Source organism: Vipera ursinii (assembly GCF_947247035.1).
Source record: "Vipera ursinii genome assembly, chromosome: 3".
NCBI lineage: Eukaryota > Metazoa > Chordata > Lepidosauria > Squamata > Viperidae > Vipera > Vipera ursinii.
Window position 1 is genome coordinate 199,602,087 of NC_139516.1, and position 27,199 is coordinate 199,629,285.

General features: G+C 41.9%; 1 protein-coding gene across 1 annotated transcript; it reads left to right on the forward strand.

Annotated features, from left to right (window-relative positions):
• The first annotated feature begins 10,034 nt into the window (after nucleotides 1-10,034).
• On the forward strand, nucleotides 10,035-23,268 carry ZHX2 (zinc fingers and homeoboxes 2). The gene is made up of 2 exons (XM_083357897.1): nucleotides 10,035-12,595; nucleotides 22,811-23,268. Exon 1 carries the CDS (start codon nucleotides 10,054-10,056, stop codon nucleotides 12,589-12,591), a length of 2,538 nt encoding a protein of 845 aa, XP_083214023.1. The 5' UTR covers nucleotides 10,035-10,053; the 3' UTR covers nucleotides 12,592-12,595; nucleotides 22,811-23,268.
• Nucleotides 23,269-27,199: the final 3,931 nt, after the last annotated feature.

A 27,199-nucleotide genomic window follows, 5' to 3' on the forward strand; every position in this document is an offset into this window, starting at 1 on the left:
TACTTACAACCCAGTTTTGAAGTTCCAATGGCTACCTCCCACATCTTACTCATCTCCATTGAATGTTTTGTTAATGAGAAGGATGGCATTCATCTTGCTCACAAGGATATAACCCGAAGCAGTTATTATTACTTCTGAAGTTTTTGAAATTTCTTTTTTTACAATGCATTTCAAGGAAAATGTGTATCTTAATTTTAAAATCCAGTTGAGTTCTGGTTTCAGAGGATGGATTTAACATTTTTATGAATACAGCTAGTTGTCTAAATCAGGGTCCTCAAGCCCTGGTCTGTGGCCCGGTACTGGGCTGCAACCCATTGGGAATTGGATCTCACAATTGGAGGGGGGCGGGGCGAACATGCAAGCAGGCGAAGCTCTATTTGTGCAAGTGATGGGTGATTCCACTTTTAGAGGGGGGCTTATTCCACGAAACCTCCCAATTTCTGTTCCTTTTACACTTTTCTTTCCCTTCTTTGCAAAATTTATTAGTGCCGTGGAAAGACTAAAAGAGCAGCAGGGTTGTTTACCCTTGGCTTTGATACTGACTGTCCCAACCAGAAACCACTTTTTTTTAAAAAAAAATCATGCAGATTTTGATTTCTGTTTATTATCTGGGGAGGAATAGACTATGTGACTATTGGCAAGCTGAAGACCTTTGGGCTCTGGGTGGCTTGCCTTCAGTTTCCAGTCCAAATGAATCAGATCTCTGACTCCATAGCCACTGCGTCCCTTTTCTCTGCTTTTACTCAGCTCTTCACCATTGTTGGAGGGAATCAGGAACAAAGCTTGCTCTTTACCCGCTGCCTCAGGCATCAAGCAGTAACATCCATCCAGAGAGATGGTCAGATGTCTTGGTTTCCTTCCATTGGCAGCCAAGCTTGTGAACAAAACAGCTGAAATCGAAATGCAAAGGTTGTGCAGAAGGCTTGTCAGTGATTGGCAGGGGGAGGGTCAGTTTGTGTCCAAAACAGAGTTTAACAACTATATGGGATGAACAAAAAGTGAAGGCTGAAATGATTCAGGGTGCAGATGCAGAGTTAGCCAAAGGAGAAACATCTGGATTTCTGCTTGCTGTTCAGCCACTTGAAGCATCGTTCATTGATGCAGTCAGTCTGTTTGTTCAATTGTGCATCCGGCAGCTCAGTTGCCAGATCAGAGAATAGCTTGATTTTTTTTTTTTCCTACCAAGAAAAAAACCAGCTGGTTGAAAAAAATGAGTGCACATATTAATAGTTTAATAGTTTATTATATTTGTATACCGCCCTTCTCCCTTCTTACTGTACAAAAGGCAGTAAGTGACGTTGTTGGTCCTATATAACACAATATTCTGCATTTGGACTGAAGATTTCCAAGGTTTCAAAAACAGTACAGGTAGACAATTGAGCTCAACATGTCTGTTGCTAAACAAGACATTGGTTAAGCGAATTTCGTCCCGTTTTACCACTTTTCTTGCCACAGTTGTTGAGTTGAACCACTGCAGTTGTTAAAACAGTCATAAATCACTTTTTCCAGTATCACTGTAACTTCGAAGAGTCACTAAGCAAACTGTTATAAGCCGAGGACTACTTATATTCTTTGCCCTTGTTTCCATTTTTTTTTCACGGGGGAAAATTCAGCGAAATATTCCCAGTGAATTGAATTTGAATTTGTTTTTCGCCTCTAGAGCACAGTCTGCAGCTGGGTTATTGCTGTTCTCAGTAGAGAATATGTAGGCCTTGTAGATCATCACACCAGTACACAAGATCACACAGTAATTTTTTGTATCAAAGTTAGAAGGGCTCAAAATGCTTCATTTTGAAAAGACAGTGCCGTATAACTTTATTTTGGAGAGAGCAAGAAGCAATAACCTGTGAGGTGAGAATGTTGATATTCTAAGCCTGGCTGAGGAATTCTGGGAGTTGAAGTCCACAAGTCATAAAAGGGCCAAGTTTGAAGAACCCTGTTCTAAGCCAATGTTTCTCAACCGTGGCAACTTTTGTGGACATAAATTTCCCAGCATCCCATTCAGGAAGTTGAAATTCACCCCTCCTGAGGTTGATAAGCTTGAGAAACAATGTTCTAAAGTATGCATTTCACCCATCATGGTTATGCTTCTCTCTCATCCTCACCTTACATGTTGGCTTAGATGTAAGAGATCTTAGTTTGCACTCAACCAGAGAGAGAAATATAGCCATTGAGGGTGAAATCAGATAACAAAGTTACTTATCCTGGTGAAGCAGGTCTTTTTCAATGAGATAAGAAAGGCATACTTTAAAACAGTATTTCTTAACTTTATCAACTTAAAATGTGAACATGCTTTCAGAAGCTGTGAGAGATTTTCCAGAGTGCAGTTTACATGCTGGCTGGGGAATTCTGGTAGTTGAAGTACGCACATTTTAAAGTTGCCATGGTTGAAAAACACTGCTGTACGCTATAAAAAACAACAGTGTTGTTATTTTTTAAAGGGTACATATTTAACTTTTCAGCACCTAGTCCTAGACGAAGCTCCCTCCCTCCCCTCTCTCTTCTTTGTAATTGTGAAACAGAATGATTGGTATATGCAGAATAACGAACCAATTAATTTTATAAATGGCCAATTTTAAGGCAACACAGTACTTTTTTTAGCCACTGATTTAAATAAATAGTTATTGTTTTTGTCATGTCTCTGCACTTTTTTCTGGAGTGTGGCTTCTGAAAGACATAGAGCAGGGGTCAGCAACCTGAAACAGTGAAAGAGCCACTCGGAACCGGTTCCCTCACAAAAGGAAAAACTGAGAGCCCCCCAAAAAATGTGTGCACATGCGCATACATGCGTGCATGCGCAGAACAGGGTTTGACTGAAGAGTGGAGCCAAGGCGAGTTGAAGTTCAACTCCCAGAATTCCTAAGCCAGCATGGCTCAGCTTGGAAACCTCTCACTTTCCCCTCAGCAAGGCCGGCTCAGGAATTCTGGGAGTTGAAGTCCACGAGTCATAAAAGAGCCAAGGTTGCCTACCCCTGCCCTAGGTTGATACTATGGGAATACTAGGTGCAGGTAGTCCTCAACCTATGACCGCAACTGAGAGCAAAATTTCTGTTGCTAAGCGAGACAGTTGTTAAATGAATTTTGCCCCAGTTTATGACCTTGCCAGAGTTGTTGAGTGTAGTTGTTCACTGTAGTTGTTAAGTTAGTAACATGTTTGTTAAATGAATTCGGCTTCCCCATTGACTTTGCTTGTCAGAAGGTCACAAAAAATGATCACATAACCCTGGTACATTGCAATTGTCATAATATGAACCAGTTGCCCAGCATTTGAATTTTGATCAAGTGACCATGGTGATGCTGCAACTGTTGTTAAGTGTGAAAAAAACGGTACCACTTTTTTCAGTGCTGTTATAACTTCAAACATTCACTAAATGAATGGTGGTAAGTTGAGAACTACCTGTATTGCATAGGAGTTGAGTCTGGGCTTGTACATTTTCCCCCTATTTATTATTCTGTGGTACTGGTTGTGAGTGTGTGTGTGTGTGTGTGTGTGTGTGAGAGAGAGAGAGAGAGAGAGAGAGAGAGGGAAGATAATGTTAAATTTACGACTGTCTTCTTTTGGTGCCCTTAGGCTATATTAGACATATACGATTTACAAATTATTTATAAACACACTTGAGTGGGTCAAAGTAAACATTTGAATGACCCAACTTCATCCAACTTTACACTTGAGTAGAGATGTGCTGACTTTCACACAGGAAAATGTTTGTGAAAGAACCTTTAGACTGTAAATGGTTTTCGATGGTTGTGGTTGTGGTTCAAAGCTGTTTAGAAGGATTTAAAAAGAAAGAAAAAAAGACACTGCAGACTGTATTGTAATCCAGGAAAAAGGGAGTCATTTGTCCTATTTCCACCAAGTTCTCACATGATTCTACTTAGGAAGAACTTAAATGACAGATGGTAGGGACAAAATGGACAGAACTTGGCTCGGTTAGTAATGACTATCCCAGTGCTGGAAACTATTCCCTCTATAGCAGTGTTTCTCAAACTTGGCAACATAAAGATGTGTGACCTTCAGCTCCCAGATGGCTGGGGGTTCCCCGTGCTGGCTGGGAAATTCTGGGAGTTGAAGTCCACATATCTTAAAGTTGCCATGATTGAGAAACATGGTGTCTTGAGAACACAGGAAAATTCCTGCTGAAGATAACCCAGCATTCTGTTTCCAGCTGAAGCCAGCAAGACGTCTTTCTCATTTGTCCCATACTTGGAGGAATACTCTGAGGAAATCCCAGCACATGGTACTTAAGAGAGACAGACCTTCCCTATGGAAGAGGCAAGGAGCCACTCCATGTAGTAAAAGCTGGGGAATAGCAAGTGGTGTAGAGGTGTTGGTACAGCAGAGCGCTGTGGATGCCCTAAATTTACTAAGCATTCTTGACATCAGAGATGAAATAAGACTCAGCTTCCAAGGAACAAGGAAGGAGAGCTTTGTCTTCACCTCAAAAAGCAGCTTGATTGGCCTTATATACTATTTCTGGAGATGGAGGTCCCATATTTCTTTTAATTATTATTATTATTATTTATTTCACTTATATACCGCCCTATTCCCGTAGGACTCAGGGCGGTTTACAGGGCAGTTAAAATCATAACATCATAACATACAAAAATTAGAAAAAGTTAAAACAATTAATTAAATTGAAAGCCCAGAATTTAAAAGTTAAAAAACATTTAAAACCAGTTAAAAACCAGTTAAAAACCCGTCAGTCTAGGCCCACAGCTCAAAGAGCCAAGTTTTCAGGTCCCAGCGGAATGAGTGGAGGTCGGAGGCATTCCTAAGTTCCATCGGAAGCTGGTTCCAGAGGGCAGGCGCACCCACAGAGAAGGCCCTCTCTCTTGGAGTCACCCGCCGGCAATCCTTCACCGGCGGTATCCTAAGAAGGCCCTCCCTGTGGGAGCACACAGGACGATGGGAAATTGATGCCGGCAGCAGGTGTTCCCTCAGAACATAATTATGCATGTTTAAAATAATTTAATAATTAATAATTAAACATAATTATGCATGTTTAAAAGCCATGCATAAGAAAATCCTCATCCTATGATTTCTCAGTTGAGGAACCATGATGTTTATTGACTGATGGATTCCACTTCACTCTTGAGAGATGGATGAATCCATCTCAATCCAACCTTCTACTCATGTATGGCTTCCAACGCATTCTTAGCTCAACTAAATTGAAGGATAAGTTCTGAATGATAATGAGCCCTATCACTAATTCTATCCATGGATCTTCTGGATCAAAAATTTAATTAAGTGCGGCTTGGGAAATGCGCCAAATCACTGTTGCTGGTAGCAGTTTAATTGATTGATGGTTTATTTCAGAACAGATCACTTCTGGCTATGCTCTTGAATTAGTCCCCTCTAAAACCCAAGTTCTATTTCTCAAAGTCACACAAAGTTGTTGTTGTTGTTGTTTTTACATTTTTATTTTACAACTCATTCAAGCCAAGGAGCCAGGGAAGTAGCGCACGTAATGTTAATAAGCTAGTCTCCCTTTTTGCATGAGCTAATGTGAAACGAAGAAAGAGGGGCTTTCCTCTTAGTAAAATCTTTGAGGGGTTTGATCAAGAAGTGTGATGGAGATTTCAAGCCACCATTTATAGGCTTCGATGCCTTGACAAGAGGTCAGCTTGATGAAAAATGTTCTACTGATTTGGCCAGTATTGGATTCTAAACAGCAACCTGGAGCCTGAATCTTTTGTCATTCCAACTATGGAATACTTTGCTATCCAAGTAAACTTTACTTTGCTATCAACAGTGCTTTTTTTGTAAAAGAAAAAGGTGCCGGAACTCACACATGTCATACAACCCGCATTGCCTATCCTACAAGGTTCTATCCAAGAAAGGTGCCGGAACTCCGTTCTGAGCGTTCTATGAGAAAAAAAGCCCTGGCTATCAAAGTAAAGTTTTGTGAGATGACCAGGTACAAAGAAAACAGAAGCATCAGATAACTTCTACCAACAAGAGTACCTGGCTGGCCCCTGGCATGCTTTTAAACTCCTTTTCTGTGGTCATTTTAAGGGATGAGTAGAGGGAAGTGTTATTTACTTAATTGTATTCAAATTTAATTACATTTAAATTTAAAATAACTTTTACATCTTTCTTTGCCCAGAAAGGTTTTTGGTATGCAAGATCTCTCATATCTGGAGGCTGCAAAAGGCTATTCCTATTTAAGGTATTTCAGATCTTTTGCTTTTAAAATTAGGAATGACCAAATGAGTGTCCCCAGTATGAAACTCCAAGATCCGTGCAACTCTCAGCATCCATGGTTGTTGATCCATCCCCCCAAAGATGAATTTTGAATGAAAAAAGCACAAGGAGAAAGAGGGGGTAGATATCTTCCAGAATCACTTGCCTAGTTTAGTGAGGAAAGATATAACTTTGCGAGCAGTTCAATCTTTGGAATGTGCCATGTCTTGTCATGCTCAATTTTCTCGGAAACAGACCATGGATACCCCTTTTCTGAATTCTATTTCGGGGGTTTATTGTTCTGGGATTGCTGAATTCTGGGAGTTGAAGTCCATAAGTCATAAAAGGGCCAAGTTTGAAGACCCCCTGGTTTACACATTCGGTATGCACAGTCATTTTAAATATTGCAGTCCTATCCCAGGGATTGTCTACGGAAATTCTGAGTCACCCAGGTGGTAGTTATTCCAAAGGGACTTTTTCACTGGACTTTCTTTTTTTTTCTTTGAAGGCGTTTCGCTTCTCATCCAAGAAGCTTCTTCAGCTCTGACTGGATGGCAGGGAATGGAAGGTTTTATACTCCTTGCAGACAGCTGGTCAAAAATCTACATTTTGGACAGAGAGGACCGCTGGTTTGAAACAAGGGTCAAGGAAGCCCTATATGTCAAAACTGAACAGCCCTCTCTCAACAGAGGAGAAGGAATAACGACATCATCTATCTCCAGTCGACAACACGGTCCTTTCAAGCAGTTCCAGGAAGGCTCCAAAACCCATTTGCACTACTAGGGTGTCCCTGAAGACACAGATAAATCTCCAGGGGGTCTCAACGGCTCTAAAAGAATGCAAATGACCAGCTGTCTGCAAGGAGTATAAATCCTTCCATTCCCCACCATCCAGTCAGAGCTGAAGAGGCTTCTTGGATGAGAAGTGAAACATCTTCAAAGAAAAAAAAACAAAGTCCAGTTGCCTTGTGAAAAAGCACCTGTGGGATATCCCAGGGATTGGATATTATCTTGGTGTTTTAATATGCTTTGCTTATGAAGCCAAAACCGCAATCATGCAAAACTTTGGGACTGTTAAATTTTCCGGTACATGTTTTTCTCCCATAAAACATGCTAGTATCTTGGTAATCCAATTGTTCCCTCCTGCAGAGTTTTCTGCCTTATGCACCAGTTCTGTCTCATTGAGAGCACGTTAAGGAAAACATGTTAAAACATCCTCTGACAATCCTAGTTCTTTATTGATTTATTAATAGATAAGTGGTCACCAGCCGTGTTGTGTGGAGGTAGAACAAATCTTAATATGCTCCCTTTCATTTGAAATAAATAAAAGCAGCTGGAGACAGAGCATTGGGGAATTGAGGCTCATCTGGCAGATATATTTCATGCATTTCAGTTGGGTTTAAAGACCTTTAGGATGCTTGTTATAAAATAAATGAAAAATGTTCTGGGGTATGAATTTCCCTGAGACTCAATTGTTATAGATTTCTTTATAATAAGCCAAGCTATTGTTGGGTCATTCATGAGACCAGATGAGATACATAGGATATTTGGATGCATTTTCTTGGCAGCCTAATAAAATTTGTTTATTTTTGCTTTTTCCCAGCATATTTCTTGACTCTTTCCTCTCTCGTATATCCCCCTGGATTTCTCAGATAATCACCATCTAATTATTAACCAGGGCAAAAGGCCTTAGTTTTGTTGACACTATTATTAAAAGGATACAGGTAGTCCTTGACTTACAGCAGATGATGATGATGATGATGATGATGATGATGATAATAATAATAATAATAATAATAATAATAATAATAATAATAATAGAAATGTGTAACAGTGATATCCATTGTCATTGGGGCACTGGGAACTATGTCCAAAAACTTTGCAAAATACATCAAGAAATTGCAGCTTCCTGCAATAACTCCAGCAAAGCTACAAAAAACTGCGCTACTCGGAACATCTTACATTTTAAGGAGATACCTGGTTGATACCTAGGATGTTGGCAGCAACCCACGTCAACCATTAGTGCCAGTCAATTTGAGTGATCAGTTGACTGAGTTTCATGTTTTATGAATAAAAGTTTTATATAATAATAATAAAAATTGGAAGGGACCTTGGAGGTCATCTAGTCCAACCCCCTGCTCAGGCAGGAAGCCCTATATCATTTTGGACAAATGGCTGTCCAGTCTCTTCTTAAAAACTTCCAATATTGGAGCATTCACAGCTTCTGGAGGCAGGTTGTTCCACTGGTTAATTGTTCTGATTGTCAGGAAGTTTCTCCTTAGTTCTAGGTTGCTTCTCTCCTTGATCAGTTTCCATCCGTTGCTTCTTGTCCTGCCTTTGGGCACTTTGGAGAATAGCTTGACTCCCATTTCTTTGTGGCGGCCCCTGAGATATTGTAAGACTGCTATCCTGTCTCCCCTCGCCCTTCTCTTCATTAAACTAGACATGCCCAATTCCAGCAACCATTCCCTATATGTTTTAGCCTCCAGTCCCCCAATCATCTTTGTTCCTCTTCTCTGTTCAGTGACCGTTCAAAGGCATTGAAAAAAGTGACTTGTGACCATTTTTCACACTTGCAACCATTGCCACATCCCCATAATCACGTAATCAAAGTTTAGATACTCGACAACTGACTCAGGAAGTTTGCAGTGTCCTCTGTGTGTGTGTGTGTGTGTGTGTGTGACGTGATCCTCTTTTGCAACCTTCTGACAACTAAAGTGAAAGGAGAAGCCAGATTCACTTAACAGCTGTGTTACTAACTTAACAACTGCCGTGATCCACTCAACAATTATGGCAACAAAGGTCACAAAACGGGGCAAAATTCACGTAACAACTGTCCTGCTGAGCAATGGGAACGTTCGGCTCAGTTGTGGTGGTAAGTGGAGGATTGCTTGGAATTCATCTGTTCCCTGCAGTTTCCAAAGATATAAAATATAACGTGGGTGAGGAGAAGGAGAGTCTAGTGTCTTTTCCTGTTCTGCCTGCACAACTCAAAAGATCAGATTTTACCTCTGCTATCAGGAATTGAATGTTGTGGGGCTACATTTCCCAGGATCGCCTTGGTCATACTGGCTAAAACTGTTGGGAGTTGGAAGTTCAGCAATGTCAGGACGGTCCTGAGTGGCAGGAAGAGAAGAGAAGGGAGAGACAAGAAAATGAAGGAGATGTTTGAAAGCCTATCTCCAAGGGAAAATCTGGCCCATGGGGTCATAATTAAGGCCTCTTTCCTTCCTGGAAGGCATAGGGCAGTCCAAACCAGTAACAGTAAGCACTTAAGGATGCCCCAGTGTGGAGTGTTCAAATGCACCCACTTCCCTTGACCCCCCACCATCAAGGGAGGCAACTAAGTTTGGAAATACAGGTAGTCCTCAACTTACAACAGTTTGTCTCGTGACCGAAGTTATAACGGCACCGAAAAAGTGACTTATGGTTATTTTGCGTACTTGCGACCATTGTCACATCCCCATGGTCATGTGATCAAAATTCAGACACAGGGCAACTGGCATGTATTTATGACGGTTGCATTGTCCCGGGGTCACACGATCCTCTTTTGAGACCTTCTGACGAGCAAAGTCGATGGGGCAGACAGATTCACTTAAGAACCTTGCTACTAACTTGACAGCTGCAGTGGAGTCCCTTCCCAGCTGTGGCAAGCAAGGTCGTAACTGTCTCACTCAGCAACAGAAATTTTGGGCTCAGTTCTGGCCGTAGGCTGAGGACTACATGCAATTCGCAGCTTTTGGCCTTTCCAAAGACAGAATTTAAAGCAGGCCATGATTGCCCTTTCTGCCTTCAGAGAGAAAGAAGCTGTGCACCTTTTAACAATGTGTGTCTTGTTTTGTAATGCAGGTGTAATGCAGACCACTTTGTATGGTGGGTCACGACCAAAAGCCATGGATGGCACTAGACTCCTTTAGAGTCCAGCCTGGGATTATTCCTGGAAGTGCTAAAAGCATTGAAGAGGGCACCTTTGGGACTGTTGTTTCCAAGGGCACGTCTACAGCGGTCATGGCAAGCAAAAGGAAGTCAACAACTCCGTGTCTGGTACGAGCCTCTGGAGCTACGGAGTCCAGTGACTCCATGGACTGCAGTGCAGAAAAAGCACCTGGTGCTTCTGAGCAGGACTTAGGAAATAATTTGACAGCCAGCAAGGATGTTTTTGAGAATGACTGTGAAGTGATCGAAGGGAAATCATCTCCAGCCAACCCAACGAGGAAACCCCTTGGTGGTTACGAATGTAAGTACTGCCCATTCTCCACCCAGAACCTGAATGAATTCACAGAGCATATAGATACGCAACACCCCAATGTGATTCTCAACCCCCTCTACGTATGCTCGGAATGTAACTTCACAACCAAAAAGTATGATTCCTTATCTGAGCACAACACCAAGCTCCATCCAGGAGAAATCAATTTCAAGCTGAAGTTGATCAAGCTCAACAATCAGACTGTCTTAGAACAATCCATCGAGGTGACAGGCAATCCAGCTGTGGTTGAAACCCCTGACTATGAAGGGGCAGGTGATACAAACAAAGCAACACAGATCATTCACATAGGAAAGCCTAAAGGTGAGACCAAGAAAGCTTCTGTGGACAACCATCTTGACGGGATTCCTCAATTTCTTCCAGATATCACTGAGCCGATTACATGTATTAATGGAGCAGATGTCCTCCAAGACATCCTGGCCCATGTGATGCCCTCTGTACAGCTCCCGCCAAATATCAACCTAGTTCCCAAAGTCCCCGTTCCCCTGAATAGTACCAAATACAATTCTGCACTAGACACTAATTCTACCATGATCAGCTCCTTCAACAAGTTTCCGTATCCTACGCAAGCGGAATTATCATGGCTGACGGCCGCCTCCAAGCACCCTGAAGAACAAATTCGAATTTGGTTTGCCACTCAACGTTTGAAGCACGGCATCAGCTGGTCTCCTGAAGAGGTGGAAGAGGCAAGGAAGAAGATGTTCAATGGCACCATCCAGGCAACACACCAGACGATTGCTGTTCTCCCAGCTCATGTTGCCACAGCCAAGATGCCACAGCCACTGATTCAGACAGCTGTGCCTTGTCAGATACTCAGTCAGACCGGCCTAGTACTGACCCAAGTCTCAAACGGATCAAACATTCCCCCAATTACCCTCGCTATGGCAGCCAACCAGTGTCAGAAACGAGGTGTGCAGAACCAGCTGGCTGTCCCAGAAGCCAAACGTCAGCATGTCAACCCAACAGAATTCTTGCCCAAACAGAACGTGTCTGCTGCACCGGTAAGCACAGCAACAATGCCACACTCTACTGTGCTGCCAACGTCAACTAGCGACCGCAAAAAAACCAAGGAACAGATTGCGGCTCTGAAGGCAAGCTTCATTGTCACCCAGTTTCCTGACGATGCAGAAATTTACAGGCTAATTGAAGTCACTGGGCTCTCGAGGAGTGAGATCAAGAAGTGGTTTAGTGACTATCGTTACCGGAGTCAGCGGGGAATTAGCCATATCACAAGTGAATCTGTAGCCAAGGACCATCTTGCTCTAGGTAGCGTGCGGCAGGACCCCACCTATCATCCCTATCCGGACTTCATTTTCCAGCAGTTCAAAGGAAAAACTCAAAAACAAATTGCAATCCTTGAAGAAAGTTTCCTTAAAAACTCTTTCCCGACACATATTGAGTTGGAAAGACTTAGGACCGATGTCAGGATGACCAGAAAAGAGGTTGAATGCTGGTTTGCTGAGCGGAGAAAACTTAGGGATAATATGGAACAAGCTGTCTTAGACTCAATGGGATCAAGTATAAAGAATAAGGACCCAGTTGCTTCCAATGGTGCAATCAATCAAACAGAGCAGGTCACCATCTCCCAACGTCCAGCCTCTTTGCCCAAGTGCTCCACAGCTTTTGCTCCAAGCAGTCAAGAACAGGTCCGCTTACTGAAGAGTATGTTTCTTAGAACTCAGTGGCCTTCTCCACAGGAGTATGATGAATTGGCAGCTCAGACGGGACTCACCAGAACAGAAATAGTCCGTTGGTTCAAGGAGAACAGGAGCTCACTAAGAATGGGGACCTTAAAATGGCTAGACCAACATCAACAGCAGAGCGTCATTGATGGCTGTGCAGAAACTAAGGGTCCAAAGCCACCTGGACCAAAGAGTAATCACGACGAAGTTCAGCTACCCAACAAGGAGATCCAGAAAGTTGGGAAGCGAAGCGCAGAAAGTCCAGAACAGCCTGAGGTTCAGATTAGTCATAATAGTCAGGGTGGTGAAGAAAAACCCAATGCCAGCAGTGTAAATTGGGTGCAGCTGACTCTAGATGACGATTCTGCTTCAGACTGCATAGAGAGTTGGAACGAAACAGGAGCTAAAAGCAAAACAGATTTTGATTCTGAAAGTATATCTGGTGATAACGCTCACACCTAGACAGGTAATAACACTGGTGCTTTTGTCAATCTAATTGTAGCCCTGCCTCTTCCTTCTTCTTGATTTACTTTTTTTTCTCTGTGTGCCAGCATATTTTGAGCAGAGTATTTTTATTTAAAAAAAAAAGAATGTGCCCAGTGATGCTCTAGATAGAAACAGGAGTCTCCAAACTTGGCAATTTTAAGATTTGTGGACCTCAAACCCCAGAATTCCCCATGGCTGGCTGAGGAATTCAGGGAGTTGAAGTCCACAAGCCTTAAAGTTGTCAAGTTTGGTGACCCCCCCCCTGTGCTAGAAGGAAATGAATTTGGAACATAGATCCTCTCCTGATATTAGATTAAGAATATTTTCAGTCTAGCTGAGTATTGCCCGTTTCAGCTGGCAGAAGAGTTTGCTATGAACTTGCCTTCCAAGATAAACAATAATTGCCAAAATCCCCAGTTTTCATTTTTTTTAAAAGAAGGGCTAGCCTTTAGCCCTTGTAGAAACAGTGTTATAAAGCAAAATCGGAAGTCACCTTTCTGCCTCTTATACAAGGCTCTTCCTGCTTTGCAGTGTTGTTAGCCCTTGAACAAACGGTGTTAATAGTTGGCACAAATACTGACCGGGGAAAGAGGTTTTTATTTTATTTTTTGTTTGTTTGTTTGAATCTTCCTTGCTGAGAAACAATTTTCAGCAGCTAAATGAAAAAATCCTTGATTCTGAAATTGCAGCTTGCGATATAAATACAGTTATATAGTAACGTATTGGCTGAAAAACAAAAAGTGGGACAGATGATAAAGAGTCGGTAATACCTCTAAGATTGATTTTGCTTTCTCGGTTCCCAAAAAGTGACCCTGCCACTATGTGTAGGTGGATCTATCATTGTTTATTTATATATTTCATAATGAGGAGAAGAGGGGGGCTGTAAGGTAAAGTAGCCCATCAAGATACTGAAGTCCTCTGATGCCCTTTGGGTTAGGAAGGGGAGAGAGAGAGGGTTGCCTGGCAATCCTGTGCAAAATAATCCAGTTTGTCACAAGACTGCTCAAAAATTTGTTTCTTCTTGGGCATTGCTCTCGTGGGATATTTAGTGTGGATTTTAGATGAATCCCATGGCACTGCTGAATCCTGACAAAGTTATCAGGTTATCTGTGTTACAGAATTTGATATTGAGACCCTGAATGCTTCATTGAGCCACAAGTGTGTGTGTGTGTGTACATACAAACAAACATACATACATATACGATTAAAAGTCCAGGTTAGCTCTGTGGTTCTTAAAGAGTTTGGAGCCAAGACCCCAAACATTGTACTACCTATTGACAGGTTATTTCACTGTTACTCTCTGCTTCCTCCCCCCTATTTGTCTGCTCTTTGGGGGTTTTGTACAGTCTTGCACCTCTTTCTGTCTTCTGCCGGTGTTCAGCTTTGTATTCCTCACCAACCCCATCCCCTTGGTTGCTCTGTCACTTTCTCAATAATCTTGACTTTCATCCTTCTTCCTTCATCTCCTAGTCTTAATTCCTGGATCCCACCTTCTCCATCTGTTGTTGTGTTTACCGTTACAAGGAAACGGAGTATAGAATATGAATGTGTTACGTGTGACCAGTGTGTGTGTGTATATGTGGGGAGGTGAATCCTATGTTCAAGGTCCTACATGTCCTTGAAGTTCAGGAGGTGGCTTTGGGCTAGTTCTTTTGGAAGCAACAGAGCTTATTTCACATTGTGGGGATGAATTGAGGAGAGACCCTCCTGTCAATCTTCTGAGCTTTCAGAGGAGAAATGTGTTATGAGCATAAAAACAAATTAAAAAAAAAACCTTTCCATTGTGTAGTGGAGATTATGCTTCTTTTAAAAAGTTATTAATGCAGTCTTTATTTAAAAAAAATGTTGTTGTTCCTGGACACAGAAGATCTTTATAATGACAAATTAAGTCTCTAATTTTCCAGTTGTAAGGACATTGAGCAGTGAAGACCTCATAGCTCCAGATGCATCTGGAAGAAACTGATTAGCTATACTCATTTCCGTATCACCCCAGATACGGTTTTGAGGCTTCCTTTGGTCACCCTGGTGGATGACCTAAGCCAGAAACTAAATGGAGGCAGTGCAACATGGTTGGTTCTCTTGTGTTCCTCAGTTCTAATATCTTCAATCCCACTTTCATATCTTCTGAGACTATTTGAGGAGGTTGGATCGTAGGGCCCTCCTGTTCAAATGCACCCAAAAGATGCTGTTGTGGAATTACTGTCAGTCCCTAAGTTATTGCATTATCTCGTAGGGTTCTATCTTGTCCCTAAGCTGTCTAACATCTACATGAAACCACTGGGTATAATGACCAGCAGATCTGGGATGAGTGCCACCAATGTGCTCATGAAGCTCTGTTGCTTCTTACCATTAGCAGTTTCCCCCTTTGAATGTTGCTTAAATTTGATAATAATTTAATCTCCTTAGAGGAGCAGAACAAGCTGAGACTAAATCCAGACAAGATACTGTTAGGAGAAAGTTGAACATGGATTTTGGATGGGTTGCAGTCCCTCAGAAAGCTGATGACAGCTGTGGCAATAAACATATTTGCACAACAATTAGTGAGCCAGCTATATGACTCTTCCAGACGTTACATCCTGTCTTGACTATTGCAGTAAGCTTTATTTAGGATTGTCCTTGGAAAGCATTCAGGGATTGCAACTGATGAAAAAAATATGGTGGTTAGGCTATTAACCCATGCGTGGCACAGGGATGGTACAATGGCTGTATTGAAAGATCTGCTCTAGTTGTCACTTGTCTGCCAGCATAATTTAACTTGCTGCAGTTGACATTAAAAACCTTATATGGCACAGAGCCATTGATTGCATCCTACATTGTAATTTTGAGGAGTTTTCCCAACGTATGGAATTAGCGATTCAAGACTGACTTAATGAAAGGTTTCTCTTTCATTATGAAATGTATTTCTTCACATTTTAAATTCATAGATGTCCCCTGAAATACGTATATTTGCCGACATTATACGATTTCAGTCTTAATTTTTTTAAAAAGCACTTTAACTGTTTCATCTCGTTCCTGCAACAACTGGGCTAGTGTTCCAATGCCTCAACAGCATTGTTTGTCCACAAAAGACTAGCTAGCTATCTCAGTACAACCTGTCACACAAAATGGTTACCAGTCACACATGACTGTCACACAAAATGGTTAGATGTATAGCCTGCTCTTGCTTTAGAAGTGTAAAATTGTGTTCTGTGCTTGATCACTGTTGTTATCATTATTGTCATGATTATCCATGCTATCGTTTCAAGCTACATTTGGAGGTTTTATTTATAGCCCGCTTTTATTATTTTTTACAAATAACTCGAGGCAACCAACATATCCAACATACCTTTTGCTTCCTGTTTCCCCACAATAGCAACCCTGTGAGGTGGGTTGGACTGAGAGGCAGTGATTGGCTCAAGGTAACCCATCTGGCTTTCATGGCTAAGGAGGGACTAGAACTCACAGTCTCCTGATGTCTGGCCCAAGGTAACCCGGCTGGCTTTCATGGCTAAGGCAGGATTAGAACTCACAGCCTCCTGCTTTCTAGCTGGTTCCTTAACCACTAGACCAAACTGGCTCTCTTTTCTTCCTCTCCCAAATACTATTCATTAAAGACATTGAGTTCAGGACAGATTTAAAAACGCACTTGGTTATATAACATACGGCTGAACGTTGGGAGTTTGGGGCTATCAAATATGATGATGGGTCATACATTAAGTGGGGATTGAACAAATGCATGGAGGATCAGACTATCAGTCTTGATGGCTGTGGATTGCTTCCAGAATTCTTCATTACTATCCTATAGACCCACAGGAAGACAGCATGAGTGGAATTGAGGTCTTACCCTTCTGACATGCTTATGAGTTTCCTAAATGCATCTGACTGGCTACTGAAAGCTGGATAACAGAAACCTAATCCAGTAAAGCTTTTCATAGATTTTGTTATTGATCCCTTTTATATCTTGTCTTTCTGCTTCTACAGTCTCAGTCCTGCAAAGGCTGATTGAAAGTGAATGATGGCAGATTGTGATCAGCAAAATTTCCTGGTTGAACCTCAGACCTTCGTCATAGTTTCCTGGCTTTTAGTCCAGCCCCCTCAACTGCTACCCCATACTGGTTGGAAATGGCAGTTAAAAACAAAGCCCGTTTGCATCACATGAAACACTCTTTACGTATTGGATTATCCAAGTATAATTTGATATAAAAATGTCAGTGGGTATTTGTTTGAGATGACACTAAGCTGGCAGGAATCGTCAACAGTCCATGAGACAAGCTCAGGGTCAAAAAAAAGATCCTGACAGACTTGAACAATGGGCCCCATTTAATGTGGAGAAAAGCAAGGTTTTATACTTGGGCAGGAAAAGGTACAAGTACAGATTAAGACAAAACCTGGCTCAGAAACAGTGACTATGAGAGGGAACTTGAAGCCCTAGTGGACGATCACTTAAACATGAGTCAGCAGTGTGTGGCAGCAGTTATGTATCCATTGCTTAAAAACTACATCTACATGGTGGGAAGTAAGCAGTGGGGTGCCACAAGATTCTATCTTAGGCCCAGTACTCTTCAATATCTTCATAAATGACTTAGAAGAGGGAATAAAAAGGGATCTCATCAAATTTGCAGATGACACTAAGCTGGCAGGAATAGCCAACACCCCAGAAGACAACCTCAGGATTCAAAAAGATCTTGACAGACTTGGGCCCTATCCAACAAAATTAAATTTAATGTGGAGAAAAGCAAGGTTTTACACTTAGGCAGGAAAAACCAAAGGTACAAGGATAGATTAGTTGAAACCTGGCTCAAAAACAATAACTGTGAGAGGGACCTTGGAGTCCTAGCGGACAATCCTTTCAATATGAGCCAGCAGTGTGCAGCAGCAGCCAAAAAAGCTAATACAATCCTTGAGGCATAGTCTTAAAAACACATGAAGCAGTACCGCTTTATAAAGCCTTATAGTAAGGCCACACCTGGAATACTGCATCCAGTTTTGGTCACCACATTACAAAAAAAGTTGTTGAGACTTTGGAAACAAATGCAAAGAGCAACTATGATGATTAAAGGCCTGGAGACAAAAACAGATGAAGAACAGTTGCAGGATTTGGGTATGGCTAGTCTAGAGAAAAGAAGGACTAGGGATGTCATGATACCAGTATTTCAATATTTGAGGGGTTGCAACAAAGAGGAGGGGGTCAACTTATTTTCCAAAGCCCCAGAGGGCAGGACAAGAAACAATGCATGGAAACTAATCAAGGAGAGAAGCAACCTGCAATTAAGGAGAAACTTCCTAACAGTAAGAACAATTAACCAGAGGAACAGTTTGCATTTCAGACATTGTGGATGCTTTATCACTGAAGGATTTTAAGAAGAGACTCGACAGCCACTTGTCTGAAATGGTATAGGGGGCCTATACTGGAAGACCTCCAAGTTCCCTTCCAGCGCTATTCTGATTCTGACTTCTGAGCAACATGAAGATAAGATCAAGTCTGAACTTTAGAATGGTGGACTTAGGTAGTGATTGAGGTGTTGGGACTAGAACTGGGGAGACCGATGGAACCCCAATACTCTCAGCCAAGAGGCTCACTGAAAGACTTAGGGCCGGTCACTGTTGCTCAGCCCAGCCTAACTCACAGGGTTGTAGCGAGAAAATAGGAGGAAAGAATGTGTAATGGTATGAGAAGATGACTTTGGGAGACTGGGCAAAGAGATGCAGCTAAGGCAGGGGTAGGCAACCTTGGCTCTTTTATGACTCGTGGACTTCAACTCCCAGAATTCCTGAGCCAGCCATGCTGGCTCAGAAATTCTGGGAATTGAAGTCCACGAGTCATAAAAGAGCCAAGGTTGCCTACCCCTGCACTAAGGGAACGATCAAGAGAAGATGCAGTTTTACCTCACAACAGGAATGTGGGTGGGGCCGTAGGCTGAGAATGGAGGCTTCCTGGTTTCTTGGTCTATAAAACGGACAAGGGCCAGAGACATATTTTCAGACCTGCAAGATTCTGCTAGTGTAACTTTACGATAAAATAGAATTAGCTCATCTTGACCATGTTTGCTATCTCATCTATGTCGCAAGGCTGAAAGTATCTCTCTCTTCTCCCCCACCCACCCACTTCCACCTCATTTTACAACCCAATAAATTAAAATGTGACTGCATTTTGGACACTATACAACTGGCCTGCATTTATGGTCACAAGACCGTGACTTATGATGTTTTTGCCAGAAACCCGTGTTTATTTCCAGTTAATTGCAAAAACTGTCCCATTTGTTGTTCTTCCGTGTCTAGATCAAACTTGAAACTGCCAGAATGAAGCCACCTTCTTGGCTTTGTTGTTGGCCAAAAATAATTATCAATACATGTTTCTTTCTGGTAGCCAATATAACAGCAGATGGGCTGGACTCTGTGTCTCTCCACCTTGACATAGCGTGTTGCTATCCGCTAGGAGTCTCCACTTGAGCATATTGGTTTTACATTTAGCCTCTCTCTAACTCTCAACCTATCCTCCAAGTAGTATAAGGGAGATCAGATCCTTCAGCTGTATCCTCCTTTAATTGTAATTCCTTGCACAATTTCAAACCATCCCATAGCAAATAATGAGTTCACTGAACTGTGGTGTTTGCCTTACAACTGCCTTGTTCGCTTAATGACCACTGCAAAAAAGACGATAGAATTAAGTGCAGTAAAGTGACCCACTTTACTATTGTCATAACTTACCACCAAAATTGTGGGCACAATGACAGTCACAAGTTGAAGACTACTTGTATTCAGGAGAAAGGGCCACAGTAGCTTTTAAGGTTTAAGATCAATTTATTTTAATTGATTAAACACAAAAACAGTATTAAAAATCCAAGATTTTTTTATATACTCCACCCATGTGTGCTGTTCCTTTTCTTCCTGTTTGGATAACTCTGCTCTTTCCTTCATATTTCAACCTTCCAATTGAAGATCCAAATATGTGCCCTCTAGTGGGGAAAAACTCCAGTATTCTTAACAATTGTCTTGAATTTAAATCACATTCCAGTATAGAATAAACAATGTTTAAATTTACTGAGTTCATTCAGATTAGTGGATCAAATGGGCCCATGATTATCCTGTAATCAGAATTCTGAGTTGGCTGGGGAATTCTGGGAGTTGAAGTCCATAAGTCTTAAAGCTGCCAAGTTTGGAAATCTCTGGTTTAAGTTATGACATCTTACGGGACACAGGAAGCATGCTTTGTCTGATGCTGCATCTGCCCTTAGGAATAGTATTCCTGTCATGATTCAGACAGTACTAGTCCTGCCTTTCTTTTGCAAACCCTTGAGGACCTGTTCTTTCTCGGGCTGTGAGTCAGGAGGATTAGTAAACCCATCTGGATTGAGTATTTCAGTTGCCAAATGCCTCCAGGATAATTTGTTTCATGCTTTATTCCATTTCATTATCGCTTGTCTATTTCTAAAGGTAAAGGTTCCCCCGCACATGCGTGCTAGTCGTTTCCCACTCTAGGGGCCGGTGCTCATCTCCATTTCAAAGCCGAAGAGCCAGCGCTTGTCCGAGGACGTCTCCATGGTCATGTGGCCGGCATGACTAGATGCCAAAGGCGCACGGAACACTGTTACCTTCCCACTGTAGTGGTCCCTATTTTTCTACTTGTATTTTTTACGTGCTTTTGAACTGCTAGGTTGGCAGAAGCTGGGACGAGTAACAGGCGCTCACTCTGCTACGCGGCACTCGGGATTCGACCCGCCAAACTGCCGACCTTCTGATTGACAAGTGTCTATTTCTACAGCTGGGATAATTGTATGCCATCCTGAGCCATTTATCAAGAGTGGCTATACAAGAGATAGGATCTGGAGAAAACCAAGCCTGCCAGATCTTACTAAATGGGCAACAGTAATTGGAGGGAGGTCATAAAATTTTACTGACTGTCAGTAAAATTAGAGATGGCGAATCTCTAATCTAGCCTAGATGGATGACCAAGAGCAGGTTGTAGTGTAGTCATTAAAGGCACCCGAACCTGAAGATTTGCAGTGGAGTTCTAGGCCCATGTTGGACTTAAAGCTATCTAAATGAGTAGGCCATTCCTCTCTCTTAGCCCCAGGAAGAAAGGTAGAACAGGTGACTTCTGAAGATATAGGTGAACCTGCCCCTGAAACTATGAATTGGTTTTATCTGAATAGTTGTGGGTACATATCCAAGTAGGATTTCATCATTGCTAATAACTCCAGGTTAGGTCCCAAGGGACAATACTGAAAGAATTGGAGCTGGGTTTCAAGAAAAAATTGTGCCACTCCACACACACACACCTCTTGCTTATCCACCCCTGTTTTTGTATGTGTGTCATGACGTTGTGCACATTGTGCTCAATTCATTCTGACCAAACTTTCAGATTCTGCTCTGAAAGGGTTCTGGAAGAAAGTGGATTCAACACAAAAAAAGCAAGTGAGGGGCCACAAGAAGTCTGTTGGAGAAAATGAATCAGGACTGAAATGCAAAATCGTCATGTAAAGGAAGAGAGAATGGGTCCAGAGGAAGAAAACTGAGAAAGTCATGACTGGATGAAATTAAAAGTCACGAATGGATGAAATGATGTTGATTGAATGAAATTGGTTCTCCTGAGAATGAAAGAGGCAGGCAGTTTAATGGATCAAAGACAGCATAGGAAGCCTTATCTGGATGTGACTGAAGCAAGGATTTGCAAGAATAAAACGTTCTGAGTGGCTGAATGGTGTGAACTACATTTCATCACATTTCTTTTTACCTATCTCGTTTGTATGTATACATTTATTTTTTCCATTTTTGTCACATTTATAGACCTCCATCTCATAAACAGGTGGGCAGCATACACCAGAACTAAATCAAACAATACCATGTTTCCCCAAAAATAAGACCAGGTCTTTTTTTTTGCCTCCAAAAGAGGCACCAGGTCTTGTTTTGGGGGGATGTCTTTTATACTCAGCTCCGGCATCAACAGCCCCGTCCAGCCGGTCCAATTCTTGAGCCTGCAGCTGCATTCCAGCCTGCATTTTGCAGTCAGGCCTTTCCAGAAGGCCTCTGAAGCCGAGGACCAAACTATGGATTCAATCCATAGCTTGGTCCTCGGCTGCAGAGGTTTTGCAGAACAGAGCTAGGATTGAATCCATAGCTTGGTTCTTGGCTGCACAGGCCTTCCAGAAAGGCCTGTGACTAAGAAATGCAGGCCTGACTGCAAAAGACGCCGCAGAAGAAGTGGGTTGATGAGGAGAGGCCTGGCTGCAAGGTAAGTGCGCCTTGCCCCAAAACCAAGGCTTATTTTTTGGGGTAGGGCTTATACTAGGCCCACCCGCAGAAATCAAGCTAGGGCTTATTTTCAGAGTAGGCCTTACTTTCAGAGAAACACAGTGCATACAAAATAATTGTTATCATTATTAAAAACGTTTATGATTATAAAAAAACATAAAACTAAAAGAAAAAAACCCATTTAGGTAGAGAGCAGATGTTAATAACAGTGGGGACACCTCAATATTTCAGCAGGCCCCTGGGGTCCCCAGGCCTAATGGCACAACCGGGCCTTGATGGACTTCCAGAGAGACAAAATGGATGAAGCCGGCCTCATTTCAGGGGGGAGAAGACACCATAATGTGGGCACCACAACTGAAGAGGCCCCGTTGCCTAGGGTCTGCCAAGTGTTGCTCCCTACTCAACAGGACCTGCAGCATGCCCTCTGCTGGGTTTGGTGAGATGGGCAGATATAATTGGGGAGAGGAAGTCCCTCAAGGAACTCAGCCCCATGCCATGTAGGGCTTTAAAGATCAAAATTAGCACCTTGAATTGACCCTGGAAACAGACTGGCATCCGATGCCGCTAGCGGAGTGGGTGGAGATATAATGTGTTCTTCAAGAAACACATATAACTGCCTGTGCTGTTTATATTCTGTACCAGATGAAGCTTCTGGATTCTCTTCTTCATACCTTCAAATCTTTTGACTTGCGATTTCTTACTCTCTTTTTTTCTGCACGTCCCATTACATGGCAATAGGAATGCAGTAAGTGTGTTGTTTGCATAAATGCAATTTAGCCAATTTGCATGCCAAGAAAGGGTGGGACTCCAATATCAGAGACCGTGCTAGGTCTCCTTATTGTACTGCCTACATTAGGTCTGTTCAGATTGCCCACCCTGCATATTAATATTAGGCTGCTGGAAAAACTCAACTTTCCAGCTTGCTATAACTTCCAGCTAAGCATTTGCTTTTTCTCATTCATAGGCATTTCAGTCAACTTTCTAGTCCTACCTTTTGACTCTCGTGAGAGCACATGGTTACTAATCCTGCGATTACGTAAGGTCTTCGGAAGTAGGATAGTCACACGTTTGGACTCCAGAATCACGGTCAAGATGGAAGAAGAGATCATTTCTGGCTTATTTGGAGAAGTTTCATATGCCAAAGTCACACTTGGCGGATTTTTCTTTAAAAAAAAATTGAGGTTCTTGTATATAAGCTTTTCCTGTAGTGTGTTACTTTCTCCGTTTCTTGATGACTTTTTGTATACTTGCACTGCAGAATTTTTTTTGTTACCTTTTTTGTTAAGCACAATAGATGTGAAAGCAGTGCTTCATCCAATCCATTTCCTACAAATTGCTAAATTCCTGCCTGTATCCTTGTGATGGTTTGAAACCGTTTGGCCTACTGCATTAATTTCTACCACTAAAAATGTACTACCATAAGCTTGGTGCAGTGGATTGGATTAGAAATCAGGGGAGCGGGTTCTAGTTCTGCCCTAGGCACAAAGCCAACTGGGTGACGTAGGCCAGTCACACTGTCTCTGAATCTAGGAAGAAGATTCTGACAAGCTGCTTATGACAACGTTGCCAAGAAAACTGCTGGGACTTGTTCCTACAGTATCAGGAGTCAGGGTGACTTGATGGATGATGGCAAGAATTGTTTCAGTGGAAGTTGTATTCATCTCGTTTTGCACATTTGCTCCTCTCAAACCATTCGTTTGCATTCATCTCGTTCACATTTTACACGTATGCTTTTTCCACACATTTTGCTGGTGGCCATTCTCTTTGCATGGAAACTAATCTTCGTCAGATTAGGAGAACAAATCCGTTAATGCACCCAGTCATTCACCGTTTGCCAAACAGCTGGACCCAGAACGCTAGAGATGTCAAGGGCTATTGCTTGATCCAAGTGCTTTTCTACTAGTGGTAGTACAATCCGAAACACAAAAAGACTTTGCAACGGAGGGCTCAAGCTTTATACCTTAACCTGTTTTATGGGGGGGGGGGGTGTTGGCAAGTTTTCAGCTTGATTCTATGACTGAGTGCACTTTTATTCTTGTGACTGCTGAGAAAAGGGAGAAATACTGAATTACGGCCTCTCTGATAAAAAAAAAATTAGGGTACTTTCGCATGGTTTGGAGAGAATGTTCCATTTCCCTCCAATATACCCTCCATAAACTTAATCCTAGAGATTTTAATTAAAGATACTTTTCTAACAATTGTTTGTGGTAATTCAAGCAGAAACCATGTTTTTGATGAGATCTTCCTCTTGCCTGTTTTTTAAAAGCAGTAATTTGTACTTCAGAGTTGGTTCAACTCATCTAGAAGACACCAGGATGCTAAATCTTCTGTGTAACACGTGGATAAATCAGTTACCCAGCATTAACTTGAGGATTTGGATAGAAACAAAACTACCCTGATAACGTAAGATAAATTTATCAGAACTACGATTTAAGTCATTGTTCCTTTGAGTTATAGAATATATCTTTCTTCTGAGCACTACATGTTAGAAAAGCCCTTGGCAAACTGAGGTCTAGGACAGAGGTCTCCAACCTTTTGGGCAGCAGGAACCAGTTCCGTGGAGAAAGGTTTTTCCGTGGACCGGAGGGCGCGTGGTTTTGTGTGCTGCCTGCATCTCGCAGATGGGACTTGGCTTGTTTGTGCAGACTGGTTGCTAGCATGCCATGGCCCGGTGCCAATCCACAGACGTTGGGGACCCCTGATCTAGGACAACTCGCTGCAGCCAACTCATCGCACCCAACTTGCTGCGGGACAACTCACCACAGCCAACTCACCATGGGCTAAGAGTTACACATACCGAAGAGATGGTGGAATAGAATCATGAAAGAAAGGATGCAAAGGGAGAGAGTAGATGAAATATGAATGAAAAAAAATAAAATATTTTTTAAAATTATTTTAAATAATCGAATTGTCCCACAGCAAGTTGTAAGCGGTGTGTTGGCCGCAGCCATTGGTTCCATTCCAGACGAACTGGTGCACATCCAGAGCAGAACATTTATGATATTAAAGAGCCTGGGAGGAAAGGATTATGAGAAATGGTTGGAAGTGTGGGAAAATTGCAGAGACATGGTAATTCTGTCTCGAAATGTCTGAAGGTTTTGTAGAAGATAGGGCAGAATTTTTCAAAATCTTCCCAGAAGTTTGGAGAAGAAATTGGTTATACTTCAGCAACTTCTAGAGAGACACAGGTTTCTCACTTGTAGACAACCAAATTACTATGCTATCTTGGGAATCGTTATATGATTTGGTGGAAAAGTAAGAGTTCTATTTTTTTTCCAAGCTAGGAAAAATACCTGCTCATACTGTTTTGAGCACCCTGTGGTGGGTTCAAAATTCTCTTGAAGTTACAACACGGTAATAATAAAGAGATACAGAACCAAAATAAACAACCAGTTACACTTTTACAGCTTTAATTTAAAACTTTACCAATGACAAGAACAACAACAACAAAAAAGAATTCAGTTACAAAAAAGAGAAGTTGTCAATACAAAAGAATAGAGGTTGCCTTGTTTCACAACAGAATCTGCCCTTGACAGTATCAACTTGAAACCGGGAGTAAAGTGCTTCAGGTAAACGAAGCGATGCTGAAAAGTGGTAAGAGTGAATTACATTTAGGAAAGCAATATGGTGTGACTGTTGCAGACCGCTGAATGAAACCATTGCTCCGGAAAAACCAGCATATCGAGAAAAATGTAGACGAGAGGCTGTTTCCTTAATAGATAGGATTTCCATGTGCACAGGTATGCCGATGTGGAGATGCAAAGAACCAAATCCAATTTTGAGGATAGAACTGTCTTCCCTCACCTATCCACGCCTATCTGAACTACTGCAAGGTGTCCGTAGACCACAACTCACTATCAAGGCATTTCCACATACAATGGTTATCTACGTGTCCTTCCTGATTATCTGAAGTTATTCAGAGATAAACAAGCAAACCTAATCTCCATTTTCTTCTTACTTTATGCTAGTAAGGGGTGGAACACATTAGGTGTTGATCTCTTATATGTTCCTGCAAACGGGAGGTAAATTGTCATTACCAGTTCCCACAATTGGAAGAGCTAAATTGCTGTTCTCTTCATCAGAACACCTCTTTCGCAGTGAAAAATGCTGGGAAGATAAGAGAAACCATTATTTTTTCATTATTTATGTGAGTGCCATGCTCCATAGAGTAAATCACCCCTGGTTGCTTAATGAAAAGAGTAGAAGCATGCCTCCGTAGAAATCCAACAGAAAGGTCCAAGTGAAGGATCACAGTAATAACGAAGCAATACCCTTCTGAAGAACTACCATAATAACCATTGGTAACAATGGGAGAATTTTATTTGGAGATTTATTTATTTTTGTTCTTTCTCCCGAGTCAAAGAATTTATAATCAATAAAAAAGCAGCATAACTAGGATAAGTGTTCTAATCTCGATTGCTCTTATTTTTATTTTTAATCTAAAAAGATGACATATTGTCTATAAGGTAAAGGTAAAGGTTCCCCCGCACACACGTGCTAGTCGTTTCTGACTCTAGGGGCTGGTGCTCACCTCCGTTTCAAAGCCAAAGAGCCAGCGCTTGTCTGAGGACATCTCCGTGGTCATGTGGCCGGCATGACTAGACACCAAAGGCGCACGGAACGCTGTTACCTTCCCACCGTAGTGGTCCCTATTTTTCTACTTGCATTTTTACGTGCTTTCGAACTGCTAGGTTGGCAGAAGCTGGGACGAGTAACAGGCGCTCACTCTGTTATGCGGCACTCGGGATTCGACCCGCCAAACTGCTGACCATCTGATCGACAAGCTCAGCGTCCTAGCCCACTGAGCCACCACAATTGTCTCTATAAGGAAGCAATCTCTGGTCTTTTATTCGTGTGTTCTGAAAACTGCAAAGATGCAGCGAACATAAGAAATGTAGCTGAAAATGCAGCAATGGGTTGGTCTTGGATTTCACCTACCGTGTATTCTAGATCTTAACAGCTGACTTCTTGCTTTACAAATAGGCTAGCTATGGCCAAAATAATGTTTGCAATATTTTTCTTCAATTAACATCTAAAGCACAGCATTCAGCCGCGAGGAGAAAAGAAAAAAAAAACAGAACTATACAAGCCCATAGCTGCTTTCTAATTTGCATGGCAACACCCAAAAAGTTAATTTAAAACCGTTGCTTGGTTCTTTGGCCGAAGAATCTGAGCAACCAATCGCTGAGGTATGCACACCATCCCGTCCTCTTTGTCGTTTTCCTCTTTGGGGTAACAACTCATAGAAACACAAGAGTATCCAATGACATTTAAAACAAACTTGGGTTCCTGTATTTTTTTTAAAAAAACAAGCAATTGGAAGTAACATAATCTGGGTCTTTTGTCAGCTCAT

What these genes read in the sequence shown, in the direction of transcription:
- ZHX2 (XM_083357897.1), top strand. Translation starts at nt 10,054, where the DNA reads ATGGTGGGTCACGACCAAAAGCCATGGATGGCACTAGACTCCTTTAGA.